This window comes from Hippoglossus hippoglossus, chromosome 7 (assembly GCF_009819705.1).
Source record: "Hippoglossus hippoglossus isolate fHipHip1 chromosome 7, fHipHip1.pri, whole genome shotgun sequence".
Taxonomy (NCBI): domain Eukaryota; kingdom Metazoa; phylum Chordata; class Actinopteri; order Pleuronectiformes; family Pleuronectidae; genus Hippoglossus; species Hippoglossus hippoglossus.
The window spans coordinates 21,818,510-21,839,387 of NC_047157.1; the positions used below are offsets into that span (position 1 = coordinate 21,818,510).

Consider the following 20,878-nt stretch of genomic DNA (forward strand, 5'->3'; position numbering starts at 1 on the left):
AGCATGTTGTGCTTCTTCAGAGCAGAACAATAATACAACAAGTGTGGTGCAGAACTAAGGTTGATGGAATTATAAACTTGTCAGTGTTAAAATAAACCAGAATCAACTTATGACTTGAATAAATGTGTTGATCTTCTTTAAATACAGTAAATAATGTTTATGCATTGTAGCAGGAAAATCCTGTATTATTACTCTGATATAACCTGAGCAGTCTGGAAGCTGCTCGTTGCAAAAGATAATGTACATTTTCCGTATTCAGTAGTTTTAAAAAGTGCAACCTCTCTGCTGTCACTAACACGTACCACATTTTAACGGTGTGCAGCCCACACAGAATCCAACACATACAGCTCACCCACACCGCTAAACAATTTTAAACAGAACCATATAAATGGAATTAGTGTGTGGGGGGGTATTAGCTAATGTAATGTTCTAAAAAACAGCCGCACCATGAGCATTAACTGTGTCTCCATCTCACCAGAGTTAGGGATAATAAACCTCAGAAAGGTAGTTACTCGTTTACAGCAGGGTTTCATTTAAATGTCTCTATTCAAGGTAAAAATCTCCTTTGGCAATATTTGAAAGTCAATTAACTCACTTCACTTCAGGTTTAAAGATTAATTTCGATGTGAGAATGCAACTCCGTGCTTTTCTTGAATTAATCTTTTAGCTAAAGCTAATAATTTTGTTAAAATATTAAAGCACCATGTAATTGAGGCAAATGGGTTTGAATCCATTCTACAACCCCCTGATGCCACGATTGTTTTTGTAGATTTGTGGATTGTAGCTTCATCTACAACGAAAAACAAGAAGTCAGTTAAATTATCATTTATTGTTGTTTGAGCTAAACCTCAAGTTCCAGTCTTGAAATTTGAGGTTTTGTTGCTTTTCTCGGTTAAGAAAAGCATAAACTATATTTTGGGGTTTTAGGTGGTGGAAAGAATTGACAATATCACTTCGGTAAAACCAGGGAAAATCAAATAATAAGAATAAAAAGAGGAATCCATGATAATAACAATCATCAGTCGCAGCTCTAGCTTCAAAATCATTCATTATATCATCAAGCGGCCATTTTGTCTTGTCTTCGATGACAAGACATACAGTGTAGACTTCATTATTCTGTTCACATGACATATTTAGTAACTTTAAAGAGAACATCTGAATCTTCCTCTCACACAGCATCATGAAGCGTGGACCCGTGGACTGAAGCAGCCTGAGATGTGGGCAGCGTCTGACGGCTCAATGAGACACGCCTGATAACGGCCACATCCGGCTGAATCAGGAGCAAGTTCATGGAAAACCGCTGAGTCATGGTCAGCTTGCTTTTGTCGTTTTTTTTTTTTCACATATGAGTCACCGAGGACAGTTCTGAAGGATACAGAGCCTCTGAATGAAGGAATCACTCAGAGAACGGCTCATCATTTAACAGCGGTTTGATCCATTAGTAAATAAACAGGAGATTAATCAGCGTTTGACGATTGAGATCTTTTTTTAATGTCCAAAACTATGTGCTTCATTATCTAAGTCTTGCTCTGGGAAACTGGGACGAACGTTTTCCGCGATTTGTCTCACGTGTCAAAGACGCATTATCAAACGAACGCAACACACTAAGGCTAATTGATGGTGAAGATAATGGTTACTTGCAGCCCTGGCAACACACTGTTAAACACGTCATCCGGTCAAGTGGCCGCTACCTCATCATTTGGTTCCTCTCTGTCTCTTTGAATATGTCCATGAGGAACACACCCTCTAGTGTTCAGAGCATTGACCTGAAACGGCTGCATTCACCAAAGAAAACCCCACTGATGATGATGATGATGATGATGATGAGGATGACGGTGATGATGATGATTACGTTTCAGCATTCAATCCAGTATCGATCCACGTGCACGACGCGGCACACCGGGACTCCATTTTGAATCCCCCAGAAGACCATGACACACACGGGGAGCGTGCTCGGCCTCAGGTTGAGCCCCGGCGACATGGGGATGATTCAGAACAGACACTGACATGTGGTGACGCTGCATGAACCCAACACGGCTCCACAGAGAGAAACACACTGTTTGCTGTGTAAGTCATATCCACAGCTAAAGCCTTTTTCATATTCATGGTAAATATTGATGCTCTATTTGTCCACATTACATCTGGTAAATTGATTATTCCATAAATATTACATTAACATCATCTTTGTTTATTTCTGTGAATTCACGGCGACAGATCGAGAGAGAGAGAAAATTCGATTATTTCTGTTGGGAGACACGAGCGGTGGATGTTTTGAGTCATTTCCAACATCAGAAATCTTCCAGCGAGGATGTGGAGTCTCCCCCTGCGTGTGTTCTCCTCTGCACCGACAGATACTCGACTCTCCGGCTGCCCTTCAGACTCCCTGTTCCTCCACGGCCTCTTTTCTCACACCTTGTCAGACACCACCATCTCGTCTTTTCACGGAGGAACAGCAGCGTTTAACCCTTTCACCAGCAGGCACATTTAAAGAAGGTTTCAGAAATAAGACAAAACAACAACCTCACTATTTCACACGTTGTCCTCCCTCCCTCACACATGATGTCTCGGGGAACATCCTCCGACAACTGACGACAACATGCAGGTCACCAACCACACACCACTTTCCCTCCATGTGGAATCTATTGAGAGAATGAGATCATAACCAAACCCTGTTTTTGGACTGTTTGGTTGTAGATTTGCATCTAAATATGTATCTGTCATCTGTGCAGGTTGTTCTCAAAGTCAAAAATACAAATTCAGATTTACCTCATTGTAGTAGATACTAATATATATTTATTAAACTAGACAGGCTATTATCTTCATCTGCCTTCATTTAAAACATCTCGTGGTCAGTTTTCTACGAACGGAAACACACATTTATCGGATTCTGTGTCATTGTCCACGTACAAGAAGAAAATCTGAAATGCTGTTTAAACATTGAATTAAATGAGCTGTTTTATAGCATATATTCTTCCCTTTCTCTGTTATAGTAATATATGTAAATGTTTCTTCTTATACTATATAACCTGTATTGAAGATTTTAGAGGTTTTGTATTTGAGTAGTTTGTTATATTTGGGTGTTGTTTTCATGTTGTTTACATGTATTTTTAACATTTAATTTATGTATTCATGTTGTACTATTGTACTATACTAAACTAAACTATTCTTAGGCCTCACTTTATCTTTATATATTTAAAAAAAACATCTCAAATGTGTGACCAAGATAATGAAAATCAGGAAAACAAATAAATGATCCTTTGGGCTCTGAAACTATGTTAAATAAAATTAAGAACACATGCAAATAGCATTGAATGTGCTCAGCTCACTTGGCAGAAGTACGGCACCTAATTTAAACAGGATGACGGATCACGCTCCCATTATTCCTTCATCACTTATTATGTCCATGTCCAAGAGGAAACCAAATTGAGGCTGATTAAACACCGACAATCAATTAGAAAAGAAGCCTCACTCTATTACTATTATTTTTACTGGAGATCTAATATCACTACATTCCCTGTGGTAGATAAACACTCACCACACAACTATTCTATTAATGGCTCCAGATAACAGCGAGTCAAAGCAATGGTTACACCAGTGAAAATCATAATTAACAAACCTCCTGAGCAGGAAGATGCTGCCCCGTGCACCGCCAATGGAAAAAACAAAGCAAGTCAAGCGTGGAGACACGAGATGAACGGTACCGCGGATGCACTGCGGGCGCTACAGGAGGTCAGGGTGGACATACTTGTGGCTTCAGAAATGAAACAGCAGTCTCGAAGGAGCAGGGATGAATAGTTAGTGACTTAATTAATAGCTCTTTGCCTCTCAAGGACTCAGAGAAGCAAACACAGACTCACAGAGACAGGAAGTCAGATCAGGAAGTGATGCTGTTCAATCACTGTTCTTATGGTTTTGATACCAGAATATTTCTGTTAACAGTTGACTTTAAGAATTAGACAATAAGCTACAAAATGTACGAAACTCTCCAATAAACAAAGTAGGAAGGTGCCTCATGGTTTTCATTGTTGGCTATAGACACATTTCAGATGGTACCAAACTATCAATATTCTCACTTATAGGCCCGAAATCTAGGCCCAGTTAAACTGATCTGATCTGTGTTTCCCAGTTTGGGGGGTAAATCTGAAGATAAATGGTTTGGAAAGAAAATAAATTACTATTACTGCAACACAAAATGATGTTTACCCTTTAGTTCTTTTTCTGCCAAATACAGTAAACTGTCGCCTCTTACTCCTCGTAAAGTCCTTCAAATGAAGTGAGAAGGGAGTCAAAATACTCTCGAGGCCACAACTTGAGGGAAGAGATCACAACCACTCATTTCTTTGAAGATACTTAAAAGCATTTTCAGACACAAGAGCCAAAAAACGTTTGAGGAAAAAAAAACAGCTACAGATGAATGCATGGATGAACTATGCAAAATAATGGAAAGAATTCTGAGCAATGCATCGAATAGACAGATTCTGCCTCCAGGTTGAAACGTGAAGGAGCTCCTGGCGAGACCCTTTTGACTTGGCTGCACGGTGAGGAGTGAGGAGTCCGCTAATAAATAGGAGGTGCTCTTTAACTCTCGTCTCTCCGCAACACAATTGGATTACCCCCACCTCCCATCCCCGTCCCCGTCCCTGTGGATGTCTCATCGTCTCCTCTCTGCAGCCCTGCATGTGTCAGGCCCTCTTGGGGGGCACCTTGGCTGCTGACAGACGTGCTCTTCAGTGGATTCAGCGCCACGGAGAGAGAGCTCAAAACAAACCAGCACAGGGAACAGGGACCTGTCACCTGCTGTACGCCACCTTCACCACACAGAGCAACAGAGCAAATAAACACAAACAGAGCTGTGGAGAGAGGGGCTGCGTGTTTACAGGATGGTTTTTAGAGGACAGGAGCTGCATGGTTTGGAGGAGTGATGCTCCAGCCTCCATCACAACCATCCTCCTCCTCCTCCTCCTCTTCATCATCATCATCATCACCATCATCACCAACCACCACCACAACATCTTCTGCTCTCTCAAATGTGGCTCAGTGGGATCCTTCAGTCAGCTGAGAGCCTGGATGCATTTCAGCTCCGGGAGCAGATTTGATGAATGATTAAACGGCCACATGCACCTAATCCCATGAAGGAGACCAGGATGCTCCTCCTCTGTTTCGTGGAATAAAAAAAACAAAACAACACACACACACAATGACGCCGGAGATGGCTCATCGCTCTGCTGTGACAACCAATTACATAACGTCAGAGCTGAGTGCTCTCATTTACATTCGCGTCCATTTCCCCGAGAAAACGCTCACGTACACACAGCAAGGCGACGACTGACCCCCCCTCTGCGCTTATATCGACGAAAAGCATAGAAGTGCGCACGGTTACGACATGTTTGCTCGACGTGTTGTTCATATTCCCAGTTGTTGTTTACCCGTTTGGCGCATGGCAGTGCACATAAAATGGCAATCCTTCATGTCAGCCTTTGCCACCACCACCTCCATCCACTGTAGTGCACTTTACCTGGCAACAGCCCTCCTGTCATTTCTGTGCTGAGGGGGGGGGGGGGGGTGGCGGGGCTGTTTCTGCAAATAATATGTTGTGCAGATAAACAAGCTGCATAGGATTTGGATGCTGAGGTCAAATTTGTTCATCGAAGGATGCAAAGGGGGTGGGGGTGGGGGGGAAACAACACCCTGCATTATCCAGAGGAAGTAAAACCCATTAGTGCAGAACCGAACTAAACGGCTCATTCATATAGTTTACAAGCTCAAGCCTCTCATATTAATCCTCGGGATGATGCAAGATGGTCCTCTTCACCCTTGGCGCATATATGCAAACAGCGGCACACCAGATAAAAATGACGCATGCATGATAGAGAAGAGCCGAGCTGGTGAATCTGTAGTAATGTGTAGTACTCGGTGGGGGATTCGCATGCAGCAGAGACATTAATCAAACGATGGGGAAATGATAGCGAGGTTTCTTCATCCCTGCGTCGCCCTTTTGCTAAAAGGATGCTCAGCTCCTCTTCATCCAAAACACACTCACACTCATAAACAGGACTCACCAGAGATGCTGCTGCTGCTGCTGCCGCCGAGGTTCACTACAACCCGAGAGGAGTGCGCTGCAAAATAATTCAGTATTTCCCCTTGCAGCGACAGAAGGTGACCCTGCGAGTCTCTGCACGTCTCTGCATCCACCAGATCACGATGCGCGCAGCGAGGGGGAGCTCCACGGCACAGGCGCGCGTCGGGGGGATGGCCCAGCGATTTCCTTTCAATGGACGACAGAGCAGGGCTGCAGGCTGAGAGGGAGGCTGAGCTAAATGCTGCTGGGAAGCTGTTTCTAAATCCCCACCTCACAACAGTAACCACATGAGCTTAAGGGGGGGCCAGATGTGTCCACATGTGCAGGTGCGAATGGGTCGTTTGGATTTCAATTTATCAGCTTGATAAATGAGAGTGAATTATTTTTATATTTGGTTCTGTGGAGAATGCACAGCAGAGATTGGAAGATGTTTATTTTTTTAATATATAGAGAATAAATAATATCTGAAACATTATGGGAGTTTCTGTAATGGGGGGGAGTCCCAAATGTGACTTCCACTTTCCAACCAATGAGGAGAGAGGGTGGTAAGAGTGGGCGTCCCCTCTTTTCTTGTCAATCACGTCCACATTGCACTACACTGCAGGGGAGGTGGTGTTTTTGTCCTCTGGCTGCCCAGCAAGTCATATTATATATATATGCACTGTTCCAGGTTCATATAAGGAAGCGCATACATATCAACGTTTTCTCTAAGTGACTAAATATGACAGTAACTAGAAAGGCACTGAGCAGAGCGTATATCTCTGGCAAGGCCCAATAGTCGCCTTAAATTCAATTAACCTGCACCAGGCTGCACAAACTTATAGAAATCAGTTCACTAAATATTCCTGATTCTTGAAAATCAAGATCCATGAATTATTCTATAAGAAATCAGGGAAATGACCCATATGTAGAGACACACTGATTTGGATCCGCACCAAAATGTCCCCTGACCCATAATGCGTCCTTTCACCAAGTTATGTGAGCGTCCATTCGGTAGTTTTTGCAAAATCTTTCACACAAACAAAAGAACCCACCAACATAGAAATGGACCGGAGTGAAAACATAACCTCCTTGTTGGAAGTAGATAAAAAGCATTGTACAGCGAGTAGTGACCATGCAGCCAAGAGGTGAGGAAGAAAAAGCTGGACACTGTTTAGGAAACATGTTCAGGGTTTATAGAGTCAGGTACTGAAATCTTCTGAACTCATGAACTCAATAATGTTATCGGTGCTGATAATATCCAGAAACACTTTGGCTCCTACTCTGTCAAAGAAGCAAATAAGATTCAATTTAAAGCTCTTCATCATTTCATAATATACTATTAACATCTTGTCTTTATTAGCCAATGAACAGATGGCAAAGAAATGACATGTCTGCTGTTTTGTGCACAAACACAATCTCCAGGCAGGGCACGCTCACAGTGCAGCCTCTTTCCATTACCCTTCCCTTTCGAGTGCACTTTGTATTAAATGCTCAAACAAAACCATCTGCCTTTGTGCTTCATGGACCGGTGCAGTCACAACCCTGTTAAAATGTGGACAAACAGAGAAAATGATCTAATCCACCAGAAACACTGAAGTTAGGAATCACCAAACATCTCTGTGTCACTACTGGTCCCTTCGTACGTCAGTGGAGCCAGTGACCAAGCTACTGGACGTCCAACACAGGGGGAGGAGATGAGGTGTTTGGTTCTGTGGAGGCGAGATCGTGGAGGAGAGAATGTCTTGAAGCAGATTAAGTGCATGATGCTAATTTTGGTCTGATACAATAAATGTTGTGCCAATGATTTAATGAAAGCAGCATCACTCTACAACACATATATTTAATATCAAAGGATTAAACAAACACACACACACACACACACACACACACACACACACACACACACACACACACACACACACACACTATGTAATACTCACTTACATTACTTTGTCTATATTAAAAGTTTCTGATAAACTGAAATTACAATCCTTTTAGCTTTGATTTCATGAACTGCCCCATATATTGTGATCTATTGTTATAAATGATTAGACAAAATGTACATGGTAAATGGAAATGAGACATTTTACCCTCAGTGATGTTTTCATCTTGGTGCAACTCTGACTCTGTTTAAATCAGTGCTGAAGACTTTCTGTTTGCCAGGGCCTTTTAATATATCAAATAATTACTACATTCTTTCACTCTTTTATTTATTTATTACTTACATTTTATGTTTTTATTCTCTAGGTAAAACCTTTTAATCTCTTTTCATTTCTTATGTTGCTGTTATAATTTGTAACGATTCCTTTTACATTCTATATAAAAGCACTCTGAATTATCTTGTTGCTACACAATCTAACTTTCCTTGTTGACACACAGGAGTTTAGTGACATCTTGTGGCGACGGACCAACAACACAAAACTTATAACTGGAGTAAACACAGTGAAGACAGGATGACATGCATTTCTCTTCACTACTTTAAAAAAATTATGTTTTTATGAAATGCGTTATATAATTTTAGTGTTTTAGCGTTTTAAGAGGTTTTAGGGCAGGTGTAATATTCAACTCACTTTTATTCTGCTTTATTGTTCTGGGTCTTACGTGATGTGTCCTTGAGTTTTGTTGTTGTTACACAATGTTCTGTTCTGCAGCTGCTGTGGCACTTTGGCCCAAGAAGAATTCCCCAATGGAAACAATAAAGTATATTTTAATATGATCTGACATCCTGCAAAGATTTTAACAATTTAACCATTCGGATTAAACACAATATCGTCATATTTGCAATAAACACAAACTATTGTTATGTTTTTAAACTCATGTTTGAAATTTTGGTTAAAATGTTGTGCAACACTGGAGTTGCTGTGAGAGAAGATATTTTTTATGATGACACTAAGGTACAAAACTGTAGATTTGTCCCTAACACCCGCTGTTGGTCACTAAGATCTGATAACATCAACTGGTGGTAGGTATTGATTAGTGCAATGGAACATACAAGGGATATTCTCCATCTTGTCCTATGTTCTCAAATGGGACAGTGTTTAGTTTAAAAAGGCAAAGAGGTAATGATGTACTGAGCGGCCACATGACTTTCATAGGGCTGCCATACAAGCCAGTAGCCTGCAGTCAGATTCACCTTTAGCCTGAGCCTGTATCATTGATTACAAAGCCAAAACACTCGATGACGCTAAGGTGCACAACTGATATTATGTTCCTAACACCTGCTGACATCTGATGGTAGCTGGTAACAGAAGATCTTAAAACGTACAAGGGACATGCACCATCTTGTCCTGTATTCTAAAAGTATCACTTCAGATCAACTGAAATTTAGAAAGGAAAGAAAGGCTGGACAGACGAGAGGATGGATGAACAGGATCGGCCGATATATTGATATTTATAGAGGTATTATAGTATGTCATGATAGTATTTATAGTTTAGTATCTAGCTGGTATTGTTGTACTACATTCATGACACTCTCCACCAACAAATACATGGGTGTGTTCATGTGGTAAAAAGAATAAAAACACAGTAGCAGCTGATCCAAGCTCATAAAATAACATAAACCATCTGCATCTGGTGACTGCTTTTATTACTGTGGTGTTTTTTTCTTTCTAAAATGAACTCATCGAGCTTCCGTAGTTTTCGCGTTGTCTCTCTTATTGTGAAGGGCCGCGGCCGGAAGTGGTGTGTCTTTCTGCTGGAGCCGGAGGATGCGCTTCTTCCTGTGACTCGCATCATCTCTCCGGCTGAGACTCTGCTCGTCGCACAGTGAGTTGAGACTTTACTGGCATTTAACACGGGGGACAGCCGCAGGGGACACTGAACCCCCCCCCCCCCCTCGGGGTGCGTATTGTCCTGGTTGTGCGGTGTAAGAAAACCACTCGTCCGGCTGCGTCACCGGCCGATGCTAACAGCTGCTAATGTTTATGTAGCTGTCGATGTGCTGGCTCATGGCTTCTGGTTAACGTGCGGGTCGTTGATGGGGGTGGGGGTGGGGGGGGGGAGGAGTTCCCACATGTGTTGTTGTGGGAACTCAGTGAAGTAAAAGATCAAACCCCAGAGAGATCGCAGCAGCAGGAGAACAACACGAAACTGCAGCGTGACAGTGAGTTGTGAGGTTTGAATGATGGCTGCCAGGTTGACAGCATCTCAGGGGGGGGGGGGGCTGTCCCCTCAAAGTCACTTACACCCTCCGCTGTTTGACCTTTTTGTTTTTTAATACAAACTCCTTGATGGTGTCCCCCCCGTTCCAGATTCCTGTCCCTCCTTGCTCCCTCAGATTTCTCGCTGATTACGGGGGGAGGGCGGTGAGGAACCATGTGGGAGTCACATGAGCGACGAGGATGAGGCGTAAACAACGAGGGGGCAGCCCGAGGAGCCAACAGCTGCACAGTGTCCACCGCTGGGAGGGGGTCCGCTGCAGCCCCCCGTGTGTCCCCGTGCACCCCCCACCAGCCCGGTCCTGAACGTATGCAATGAACAGCACCACTCAGCCCCCCGCCATCGTCGATGGGAACGTGGCGGCCAGCTACGTGTTGGTGCCGTTCTTCCTCCTCACCATCATTGGGATAGTTGCGGCTGTGGTAAGTGGTTGGACTGGCCCATAAAGAATATGAATAATTATCATAGTATCATGTTCATAAAGTGCAATGCAACATGTGTTCAATTTAATCCATATTTGATTTAGGGTATTTGTCGTCTGGTCACAATTCCATCTTATCTAGTAGTTACATGTTTCTGTCCAACCTCAGCTTATTGTCCTGTTGCTACTGTCTCATACAGTTATAGTGATTATAATTCTATTAGCACACGGTAGTTACATGTCTACACCGTACTTAATTTCCTGGTATGTGCACACGTACATTGTGAATAAAGCTGATTCTGATTCAGTGTATATCAGTATATTCCATATGCAAACACAGTGCAGAGGTATAACACAAAGCTGAGCCACCTCAGATTTGTAAAAGTGTGTATCAAGTCACTCTCTGCTCACAAAGAAGAAATTAAAACCCCAATCTTCAGATTAGTCTGAAAGCTAAAACTTAAAGTAAATAAAAGTAATAATAATGTGATATTTATCGTGATAATAAACATTATCAGCTAATGTGAACATTTTTATCTTGATATTATTTTTGGCCGTATCCTCCAGCCCTACTGGAGGTCGCAGGTCAACTTCCACAAAGTTGACAAGCTGGGAAAAATAATATTTCAGTGGAAAGAATCCTGCTAACATACTGCAAACCGAGCCAAAACCGATAAACCTATTCCTACACCATTAATGCAGCGCTCTTCATTTTGTCTCTTTCAGTGCATGTATATCCGGAAGAAAAGAAGGCAAGTCTCTTAAGCTACACATTGATTTCCTCACAGAGCTTTAGGTGTAAACATGATTGCGTTACTCAGTGCAGGTCGTGACATGTTTGTTTGATTCCCCTGATTTGTGTCCCTCAGAATTGACAGACTCCGTCATCAGCTGTTACCGGTTTACACGTACGATCCTTCAGAGGAGCTGAATGAAGCCGAACAGGAAATGTTGTGGAAAGAAGAAGACACACGGGTATGACGCGACATTGGATTACAAACTTAAAGAGTGTTTTCTTCTCCTGGACTTTTTCACCTGTGGGTGGGAAAGGTTGTTGTCATGACATCAGATGGAAACAACAAGATCATAATTTAGAAAATGTTATTTTCTGGGTCGAAAGTGGTATTTCCAGTTGTGTAGGACTGTCTGACCACATTTTTTACAGTGAAAGAGTGAAAGCCACATTGACAGTTTCTTTGTCTTTGGTCTCATCTTTCACTCGAACAGAACAATAGTTCCTCTTTTAGTCACTTCCTGTTTCACAGAGGAACATATCTACAAAAAAGTAGTAGTATAGTAGAAAAGTTGCACTTCCCTTTTTATGTGCAAACCTCACATTAGCAGTTGGTGACTTGTTTTTAAGATCTCTTCATTGATAAGTTATTATCTTCACATAACACAGAGTTTTCTTCCCACACACAATTGTTGGTACAAGAATTCCAGTTTAGAAATGGTTGGAATAAAATTAGATGTCCGCGGCAGCAAAGACACCAAATTCAATTACAGAACAGGCTGATTGTGGTTACAAACAATGCACTGAGCCATGGGAAACACTAGGTGGCAATATTTACAGGCATAAGCAGCTTATTCTATTTTACTCCATATTTGTGAAAATGTGACATTAATCACAATCAAGTTATGCATTGATTTAGGAGGCTGTTATTAAATAGTTATAGTTAGAACTGAAACTAGAAACTCGTTTTTAATCTTGTGAGGGTTTTGTGATTTAAGTCCCTTAGATTTCTGCTGCTGATCCAACACAGGAAGTGAATTTAATTGAATTTGTTGTGCATAAAACGACTTGTCTCTCTGTCTCGGGTTCTGAGGAGAATCCACAGAACACAACACTTCCCTGTTTTCACTGGGACTATTTCTTTTATAGAAAGTCGTTCCGATGAAGAGTTCATAGTGTTGCTTTTGAGCTAGTGTATTTGTGTGTTTGCGCATAATTGGGAATAAGTGAGGTGTGTGTGTGTGTGTGTGTGTTTTTTAGGTGGATTAACCCTTTACAGTTATAACAGCTTTTCATATTCTCCCCGAAAAACTATTTTACACTCGTGTTATGGCTTTAAAAACTGACTGCGCTGAACTAAACTGTTTTTCATTTTACATCTTATGTCCTCAGGTTGTTCAAGGCTGGGCTAAAAGTTATCAACAGCGGCGCCCTCTCCTGACCAAAGATGTCAACGCATGATTGCAGCGAACCATGGCATCAAACATTTGTCGGCGTGGAGACGACCTCCTGTCATGGCTTTCCTCTACCACCGTCTGGAGCCGTCTTTGACTACATCATCCGAGAGTCAGCTTTCTCCTCGTTGGGCACGTAGTGACTGTTGGTTTGCGAGGTTCGGATGCTAACCCCGTGTGCCTGCCGGACGCTCTACCTTACACTTATTTATTTGAAATTATTTATTCGACCTCCGTTTTACCGTGGTGTTCGGAGTGAAGAAAGGTGGCGTGCGGGTAGAGATCCAGATTCCTGTGGGTGTTCTCGACTGTTTATATTGTCAGCGTGGGCGACAGTTCTGTTCCTGTGGGCGGCAGCAGGGATTTGTTCTCACTATGTTTTAAAGGCTGTGGTTAGAGTTTGAATGTTCTGCACTAGTTAAAGAAATCCCTCCTGCTGCGACGGGGGGTGTGATCGTTGCCTGAGGTGGTTTACATTGCTTTAAAAAAAAAAAAAAAACAGTTAGTTTTCAATTAGTCACATTTGTTGCTGTAACACTGTTTCCAAAGAGCTTTAGAATTATAGCTGTTGACTTAGGTTTGATACATTTTCTGTTTCACTTTGAGTCAAGGTTGAACACGTCCTCTTTGGTTTGAAGTTGCCCACCAGATGATCTGCCTCTTTTTTTTATGCGGTCGAGCTCAAATCCTATGACTCCTATCAAAGGCATGAAAAGCCAGATATGCGAGTAAATAACACCAATATCCTCTCAGCACCCAAAATGAGAAGTGACTAGTGCCCTAAAAATGTCCTGTCCATGAGGCATGGCACCAGAAGAATCCGCTCGGATGAATACCATAGGTCTGACTCAGGAAAAACCTCAGTCTTCTTTTTTTAATTTTTTCCTCCGTGATCGCTAACCTCCCGTGACCTTTGTCTGCCTCGCGTTTTGTGAATGTAAACCTGAGAACAATGGAACTGCTACACTTTCCGTGACGGGGGAACAACAACTCGTGCATTGTAATTGGTCTAATGCTCTGAACTTGTGATCGATGTACTTCAGAATGAGCTCACGCAAAAAAGCTTGGAGGTGTTTGTGCAGGAAACTAACTTGACCCCCCAGAACATGCTCCTTGGTGCGACCTGCTCATATTTTACATTTCATTGTTTATTTTCTATGCATAAACTGGATTTCTTTTCACGTAGAATGTTAAGCGTGAAATTGGCCGTTCACAGTTCAGACTGTACAAATGTCAGAGCATATAACTTTTCATGGATGACTCTGATTTCAGGTCAAAGACTCAAAGAACTACTGATGTAACTGTCGACTGTGAATAGAAGCAAAGATATAAAGTTTGACTTGTCAGGCTGTTGTTGCTTTAAGTGACCGGATGAGGCTGATTTAAAATGTTGAAGATGTAAATAAAAACAAAAAATATTAGGATGGATGTTTTCTTGAAGATACAAAACAACGACAGAAAGAAATGACAAAGAAAATTCTCTTTATTGACCATTTCTGATACAAATTGTTGTAGGGCACCATAGAAATATAGACATTGTACATTTATATACGGTGTACATTAAAAAGAATGATCCCATCCTGTTGAGTTTTCAGTATATAAATGAACGGATGCAAGATGTCGGTATGTAGAACGACACCGATATTGTCAAGAAGTATTTGGAGGATGCTGAGAGGAAAAAAAAAGAAAAAAGGACGTGAAATGACCGTTGTACGAGTGCCGAACACACACACGTCCAACAGAACAGTTAAGTGGAAAGAGCGCCCTGTCCGTCACAAACATTTGTCCATGAAAATCGGAACCAACATTTCAGTGCACCAGAAGAAATAAACTTTTTAAAATGGATAAAAACACACCTGCTAATCTACCACAGTCAGCGAACACAGTTGTCAAGCTGACAGGTCTCTCCCTGACTGGCTTCGAACACAACCTGTCTGCACGAGCCAACACGTGGGTTCGTGTATGAACACGATCACACGGTTGACATCTAAAAAAAAAAAACCAAAAACCTTATAAACAGTCAGAAAAAAAAAAAAACCAAAACCAAAAAGTAAGTTACACAAACTTTGTAATAACGACATCTTTCCATCTCATGCCAGAGGTTACATTTCAATAACAGAAAAACCAGTTAAATGCATTTGTAATGGTAAAGTAAGCTGTTGAGTGAGGTATGAAAATCCAGGCCGTGTATCGCCTGTTTGCAGTTTTCCGGGTTTCGTAACTGAGGTTGTAGCAGCTTAGGTGTATGGAAAAACCCAGTTTAAGTGGACTGTGACCGCGGGTTCCCTGACACTTAGAAATACACAAAACATTTTTTTTTTCTTTAGCCGATGTCATACAACACACATCTTCAAAAAAAGACTAAGAAAAGTAGATTTTTTTTTTTAACGGTACGAAGTTCTGACAAAGACCGACCCCTAGGTGAAGCAGTGAGTGCTACGTGGAATGAAAACGTTCAGCCCTGTTGGACAGCAGTGCCTCCCACTATCCTCCATTACAATCCTCTGCGTGTCTGCCTCGAGTGATTGAGCGAGCGCGTGGAAACTGAGGAAACCGAGGACCAATGTAACAGCATTTTTTGTAAAAGCTCCCTGAAGAAACAACACTGATGCGTTCAGCCTCTGCCAAGTTACCCTATCCTTTAAAAACACACGTTATACCATATAGATTTGAGTTTTATTATGACATGAAAAGCAGCACACCCATGTTTGTTTGTTTTTTTGTCTTTAAATGGTGAGTAACCCCCGAAGGAACAAAAACAGTAAGTCTGATCAGACTATTCTGATTAGTTAATGATACGTCAACATCTCCCCATTACACGCCGAGTACCGAGAAGGAAGAAGCATATCTAGGTTTAAACTGTCCTACAGGAAGAGGAGGAGGAGGGGGGGGACGGTGGCGACGATGATTCTGCTCTACTGGTGAGACGATGGGGTTGAGGTTAGACACTGGGAAGAGGGGTGGAAAAAAATAACAAACACCATCCGTTACCTATTCTCCTCCTAAACGCTGAAGTTCAACTCCATCTATAGACGTGATTGCAATGGTTCACCACTTCACATGAACACACGAAAAAGAAAAAACAAACAAGTATAGGTAAAATTCACCTTTGTCCAGTACAAAACACGGAGAAAACTCTATATGCCCTACCATCTCAGATGCGGGAACAACAAATAAGTAACATTGAGCAGAGAAAATGTCCTAGAAACCATCTTTTAGGGGGAAAAAACAGAAACATCCAGGCTCTGTAGAGCCCACCTTTGTCCAGTATAAAAGACTTGTGATAGCATGACATGTAGAAGAAAGGGCTGTTACCTTTCATGTAATTCTGAGATCTATGCTTGAGCAAGGTCCATCTGTCTATCCAGTGCTGTTGCATGATTATGTACTGTGTTAAGCCTCCTTTTGGCAAAGAGGGTCCTGTCGTGAACAGTGGTCATGTGGTGGCACTGGTGTTGGAGATACAGCCCAGTTCTGGTTAACAGTAAGTCAGTATGTTGAGTGAGGTAGCATGCGTTGGGAATTACTGGTCCTCTTCCTCCTCCGCCTCAGATGATTCCTGGGACGCTTTTTCCTCCTTCTCCTGCAACACAAAGAAAACAAGTCAGACGTCAGAGTACGACCGTGTGGAAAAATGCTTCACGTTCCGTCAATGTTCCGCAACAACAAAAACGCCTGCGATTCCAAGCGACGTGTTTTTTGCTTTCAATCACCCGACCACTCCATAATACAAAAAACATGTCCTGATAAAGTGCAGCGGCGTGACGAACACCCAGAGGAAGGGTGAGCCATCTGTAGTGAAAAGTGATTCATAGGATTGGTGAGTCACAGCGAGGCGTCCTGCATTCCCCCCCCCCTCACACTGCTGCTGCCAAAGATTCATTCATAAAAACGAGGAGGGCTGGTTGAAGGGGTAACTTTGGGTCATTCCTTTCTGTGACTAATGCAACACAGACCTCTTTAAGAACACGCCCTAACCACTCGTGCACGTGACAGAATGTTACTACAAGACCGCAATTCCTTACGAGATTAAACGTGCCTTTGTTTGCAGCTGGCAGGTTATTTCACAGCTACAAAAAAAAAAAAGATTAATAATCTCGCTGTCAGTTGTGTAACCTTTGCATCGAGGGCACGGTTTTAGTGATAATTTGTCAGATTGGCTTTTTCAACAAAACCAGGCCGAGACTTTAGAAAGATTGCAAGAACTAAAATGGCTGTGATGAGTAGAAAGGACTTGTCAGGGAGGAAGAGGGCGGGCCGGGGAATTAGGAAAATGCAATTTCGCCCTGCAGACACTCATACCAATCATAATTGAATTGGGAGGAGGAGTGGTTTCACCAACGGGAGCACTGATGCTGCACTGTTTGTTCGAGGAGTTGCAACTTACCTCCTTCTTGGGTCTTCCCCTGCGTTTCGCCCCTGCTGTAGATGGGGCCGGCGTCGCCTTCTGTGAAAGAAAACAGCATCAAGTTAACAGGGGGTCCCCACGATGCATTGCACTGTGTCGTCCTGCTCAGTGAAAAGGGTTTTTTGGGGACGAGGGGCGGATCAGTACACATTGTGGTGTGAACGCTCCAGCTTTCCTGTGCCTGGAGCGGCCTGCAGGTGGCAGTAGTACCTCTGCAATGACACAGATGGAAGAGGGGGCACTGGGTTCATTGGCTATTATCTGGAAGGCCAACAGGAACTGCACACAGGGCACTCCAGTTCGCTGGCCACCTGGTCTGAGGCTCAGAGACAGCTGGTGGAACCGAGCAGAGACACAAACCCCTCCGCAGCTCGGCCCTCGCTGCTAAACCTGTATCGCACACCATCGCACATATCTTCTACCCCTCTGCCGCTATCTCTCGCTCCCTTTCCCATGCGCGGCAGCGAAGACAAGAGACACGGGGGAGCTGGAGGGTTGGGGCTAGGGAGAAAAATCAGTGGTTGCTATGGAGACGACAGGCAGAGAAGAACTAGGGCTGTGTGCTGGGTGGGGGCGGAGGGGTGCTTAGTGTCAGCCTGGAAACAGTCTTGCGGCCTCTGCACCTGCACCGCACTGTGCATGACAAGCTGCAGGAAGCTGGAGGACAGGAAGTACAGGCCAAGCATCACCCACCCGTCCCCCCCTCAAAAAAAGGCAGTAAACCAAGGTCTTTACAATGGGAAACCCAAGCCAGGCTATTTCTGACACCGGGGGGGGGGGGAGCAGCCAACCAATACATCACAAGTAAGAGCAGGACATCCTTTTCGGGCGACGAGTTTCGCTACCGTTAAAAATGTTATCAACCAAAAGGAATCGAGGGGTTTAGAAAAAGGAAACGCTTGCAGGGGAAGATGGGACGACAACTGGTTTGTGCAATGTCAGTACGTGTGTGTGTGTGTGTGTGTGTGTGTGTGTGTGTGTGTGTGTGTGTGTGTGTGTGTGTGTGTGTGTGTCTTTCTTGGCATTGCTGTCATCCGGTGTGGGATGCATGTTAGCTGCTGTTGAAATCACTCCTGCACACAGCGTTGACTTACTTTGCCCTTGCCAGATGACTTGTTTTTGCTGCCCTTTGGCCGTCCTCTGGACCTCTTTGGAGTCGGGGACCCACTTGGTTCCTGACAATCAAGAGACATAATAAAAGTTAGCACAGCACCACACATGATTTTTTTATATGTACACACTCGATCTGAATCTGTTTGGGAGGATTCGGTGACTGCCGCTGCCTCCACCGTACAACACAACCGACAAGACTCCAGTGGAGGTTTTTAAGGTCAACCCAGCTGATGTGTACCGGGGCTGACAGGGCCACAGGTTGCCATGATCTCACATAAAGAACATCTCCATGAACTGTCACACATTAACATCTCATGAATAAAACGAAACATACTGGTGGAAATAACATCAGCACACGGTTGCTCTCAGCGTGCGGGGGAGACATCTTATTTCATATGATAACCTGCGGTCGGAGGCCATGTCATGGCAGACTCGTCTCCTGTTGCATTTCTCGTTTTGTTTACAACTGCAGCTCGTAGCAACCGAGCAATTCAATCCTAACGCACAGAGTGGCGGCTGTGCGAGCCAGTGTGTGCTTGTCATCCATTACATGACACGCAGATGTGTGCCTTGAATGGGTGGGAGGGTTAAAACCGGTTTCTTTAAAAGAAGAAAAAGAAGAAAGGTGTTGGGTTACAGGTTTGCTGACGAGCACAGGAAGTTTGTAGTAGATGATAAGAGCGGATTATCACAAGGCCTCCGTGCATGAGACCTGGCTTCAATCAGGGCCTGGTGGAGGAGCAGTGATGTGAGGGAGCAACAACATCCAGCTGCAACAGATGTGAGCCACTGGATCTGATTTCACACCTCAAATGACACCATGCTCCCTCTCTCTCTCTCTCCCCCCCTCTCTCTCACTGTGGATTCTCCTGACATGCAGAGGTAGAGAAGGGAGAACTTACGTCAGCGGGCTTCACCTGGGGCTGCTTGCGGGGTCTTCCACGCCCCCTCTTCCCTGTTTCCTCTTTAGGTGAAACTGTCCCCTTGTCGCTCATGTTTGCGTCGCTTTTCACACCTGGTGGGGGGGATAAATCACACCGGTCAGGCTTTGCACACGCACGCACGCACACACACACACACTCTAACACAATGCTATTAAACTCGACGACCCGGGAGAACCGTGCACCGGTACCGCGTCTGAAACTCGATTAATCCGTGCTTCTTATTTCCAGGTCTATTTGTGGCTCCGCTGCACAGACGGTGGTTGTGGCCGAGGCTCAGTGGGCGGTCACAGGCCGCGCAGATCTGCACAAGACGACTGAACCCGACGCTCCCTTTCCCCGCAACGACCGTGATCAGAGGCCCCCCCTCTCCCTCCACTGTGACCGAGCATCGGGGCCTGCACGCCGGGGCCACAGAGACACATCCACCGACACAAACAAACAGACACACACACACACACACTGGTTGGCTGGTGTGTTGCTCGGTGTGGGGAAAATGCACTTTAAAAGAACCCCACCACCCCGTTCCTCCTCCTCCTCTGCACGGTGGCTTTATATTTTAAAAAAATAAATAAATACAGAAGAGGCGAGGGAAGTGCAGGCAAGCAGCGAGGTGGTTGGGTTCATCTGCGGCGACGGGAGCCCGAGCCAAGGCAACAAAAGACGGCTTCATGTTCAGCGTGTGCAGCCTCCTCTCGCTCCCCGGAGCTCCGTTAGTAAAAAGGCGAACAGCGCCCGGGCTGCGATCGAGCGGCTTCCCCCCCCACTCACCTTCACAGCTCGGCCGGACCCACTGTGGCTGAAGATGTTTCCTTTAAGGCTGACTGGTTATACCCGGTTAAAGAGCCTCGCACTGATCTATAGGCTCCAGCTTTTTATTCGTCACACCGCGCGCAGCCCGCCCCTTTAAACCAGCTCATGCAGCGGCGCGCACACACACACACACACACTCACTCAGCAGAGAAGCAGACTTTTTAAGAGAATACATGTTATTTACCTGCAGCTCGAGCAGCTTATTCCGACGGAGTCCTATAAATAGCACGTGCGTCTCGTCTCCTGCAGATGAAGAGAGGTGGGGGGGGGGGAAGGCGCGAGCCGGGGGGAGTCGTGGGGCCATTTAAAGAGCCGCCCTCATGGAGCTGGGAGCCGGAGGGCGGAGATATGATAAATGGGCCACCAACAGAACGACAGCAGCCCACCCCCCCACCCTCCCTCCCCGGATCCTGTGCACGTCTGAGCCCACAACTCACAGAGACGTGTCTGCCCGTTGCACAACACACCTCCAGCAAAAATGCACAACATGTATACAGCCTGTTGTAAAGATAAACTGTAATGCAATGTATGCATTATCTCTCAGTCTCCATGGTGAGGGTACTATGACCCCCCCCCCCCCCCCCCCCCCCCCCACACACACACACACACACACACACACACACAAACAGTGTAAACACAAGTCACCTTTAAGCTCAGGGATTCCTTCACTTAACATTTAAAATAGATCAATACATCTGCTTCAATATATCTTCTATATTATTAATAAATAGTCAGATCCTTCTTGTGTAGAAATAACAGTGTACCAATGTAAAAAT

At 44.1% G+C, this 20,878-nt stretch overlaps 3 protein-coding genes across 5 annotated transcripts in view; 1 reads left to right on the forward strand and 2 right to left on the reverse strand.

Annotated features, from left to right (window-relative positions):
- Positions 1-6,384, reverse strand: part of LOC117765418 (protein kinase C and casein kinase substrate in neurons protein 1-like) — a 30,598-nt gene extending 24,214 nt beyond the window's left edge. For both annotated transcript variants that reach the window (XM_034592036.1, XM_034592035.1), the window contains exon 1: positions 6,060-6,384. The gene's annotated coding sequence lies outside the window, so the exon portion shown is untranslated. The remainder of the gene's footprint in view (positions 1-6,059) is intronic.
- Positions 6,385-9,721: 3,337 nt separating this feature from the next.
- On the forward strand, positions 9,722-14,519 carry smim29 (small integral membrane protein 29). The gene is made up of 5 exons (XM_034592039.1): positions 9,722-9,826; positions 10,312-10,643; positions 11,369-11,392; positions 11,510-11,615; positions 12,766-14,519. The coding sequence occupies exons 2-5, from the start codon at positions 10,534-10,536 to the stop codon at positions 12,832-12,834; spliced, it is 309 nt and encodes a 102-aa protein (XP_034447930.1). The 5' UTR covers positions 9,722-9,826; positions 10,312-10,533; the 3' UTR covers positions 12,835-14,519.
- hmga1a (high mobility group AT-hook 1a) lies at positions 13,498-20,450 on the reverse strand. Of its 2 annotated transcripts, none has more exons than XM_034592041.1 (5): positions 20,287-20,450; positions 19,251-19,363; positions 18,330-18,410; positions 17,215-17,274; positions 13,498-16,410 (listed from the first exon to the last, which is right to left on the reverse strand). In XM_034592041.1, exons 2-5 carry the CDS (start codon positions 19,341-19,343, stop codon positions 16,351-16,353), a joined length of 294 nt encoding a protein of 97 aa, XP_034447932.1. In that variant the 5' UTR covers positions 19,344-19,363; positions 20,287-20,450; the 3' UTR covers positions 13,498-16,350. The 2 variants fall into 2 exon arrangements, with proteins under 2 accessions (XP_034447932.1, XP_034447931.1); XM_034592040.1 differs by having other exon boundaries at positions 20,061-20,295.
- Between the last annotated feature and the right edge of the window lie 428 nt (positions 20,451-20,878).

Excerpts from the sequence above, each read along its gene's own strand:
- smim29 (XM_034592039.1), top strand. The coding sequence starts at position 10,534 with ATGAACAGCACCACTCAGCCCCCCGCCATCGTCGATGGGAACGTGGCG. Across the intron at positions 11,393-11,509 it reads TATATCCGGAAGAAAAGAAG|AATTGACAGACTCCGTCATC; the intron begins GCAAGTCTCTTA and ends TGTGTCCCTCAG. Across the intron at positions 11,616-12,765 it reads GGAAAGAAGAAGACACACGG|GTTGTTCAAGGCTGGGCTAA; the intron begins GTATGACGCGAC and ends TTATGTCCTCAG.
- hmga1a (XM_034592041.1), bottom strand. The coding sequence starts at position 19,343 with ATGAGCGACAAGGGGACAGTTTCACCTAAAGAGGAAACAGGGAAGAGG. Across the intron at positions 18,411-19,250 it reads CCCAGGTGAAGCCCGCTGAC|GAACCAAGTGGGTCCCCGAC; the intron begins GTAAGTTCTCCC and ends CTTGATTGTCAG. Across the intron at positions 17,275-18,329 it reads AGTCATCTGGCAAGGGCAAA|AAGGCGACGCCGGCCCCATC; the intron begins GTAAGTCAACGC and ends TTTCTTTCACAG.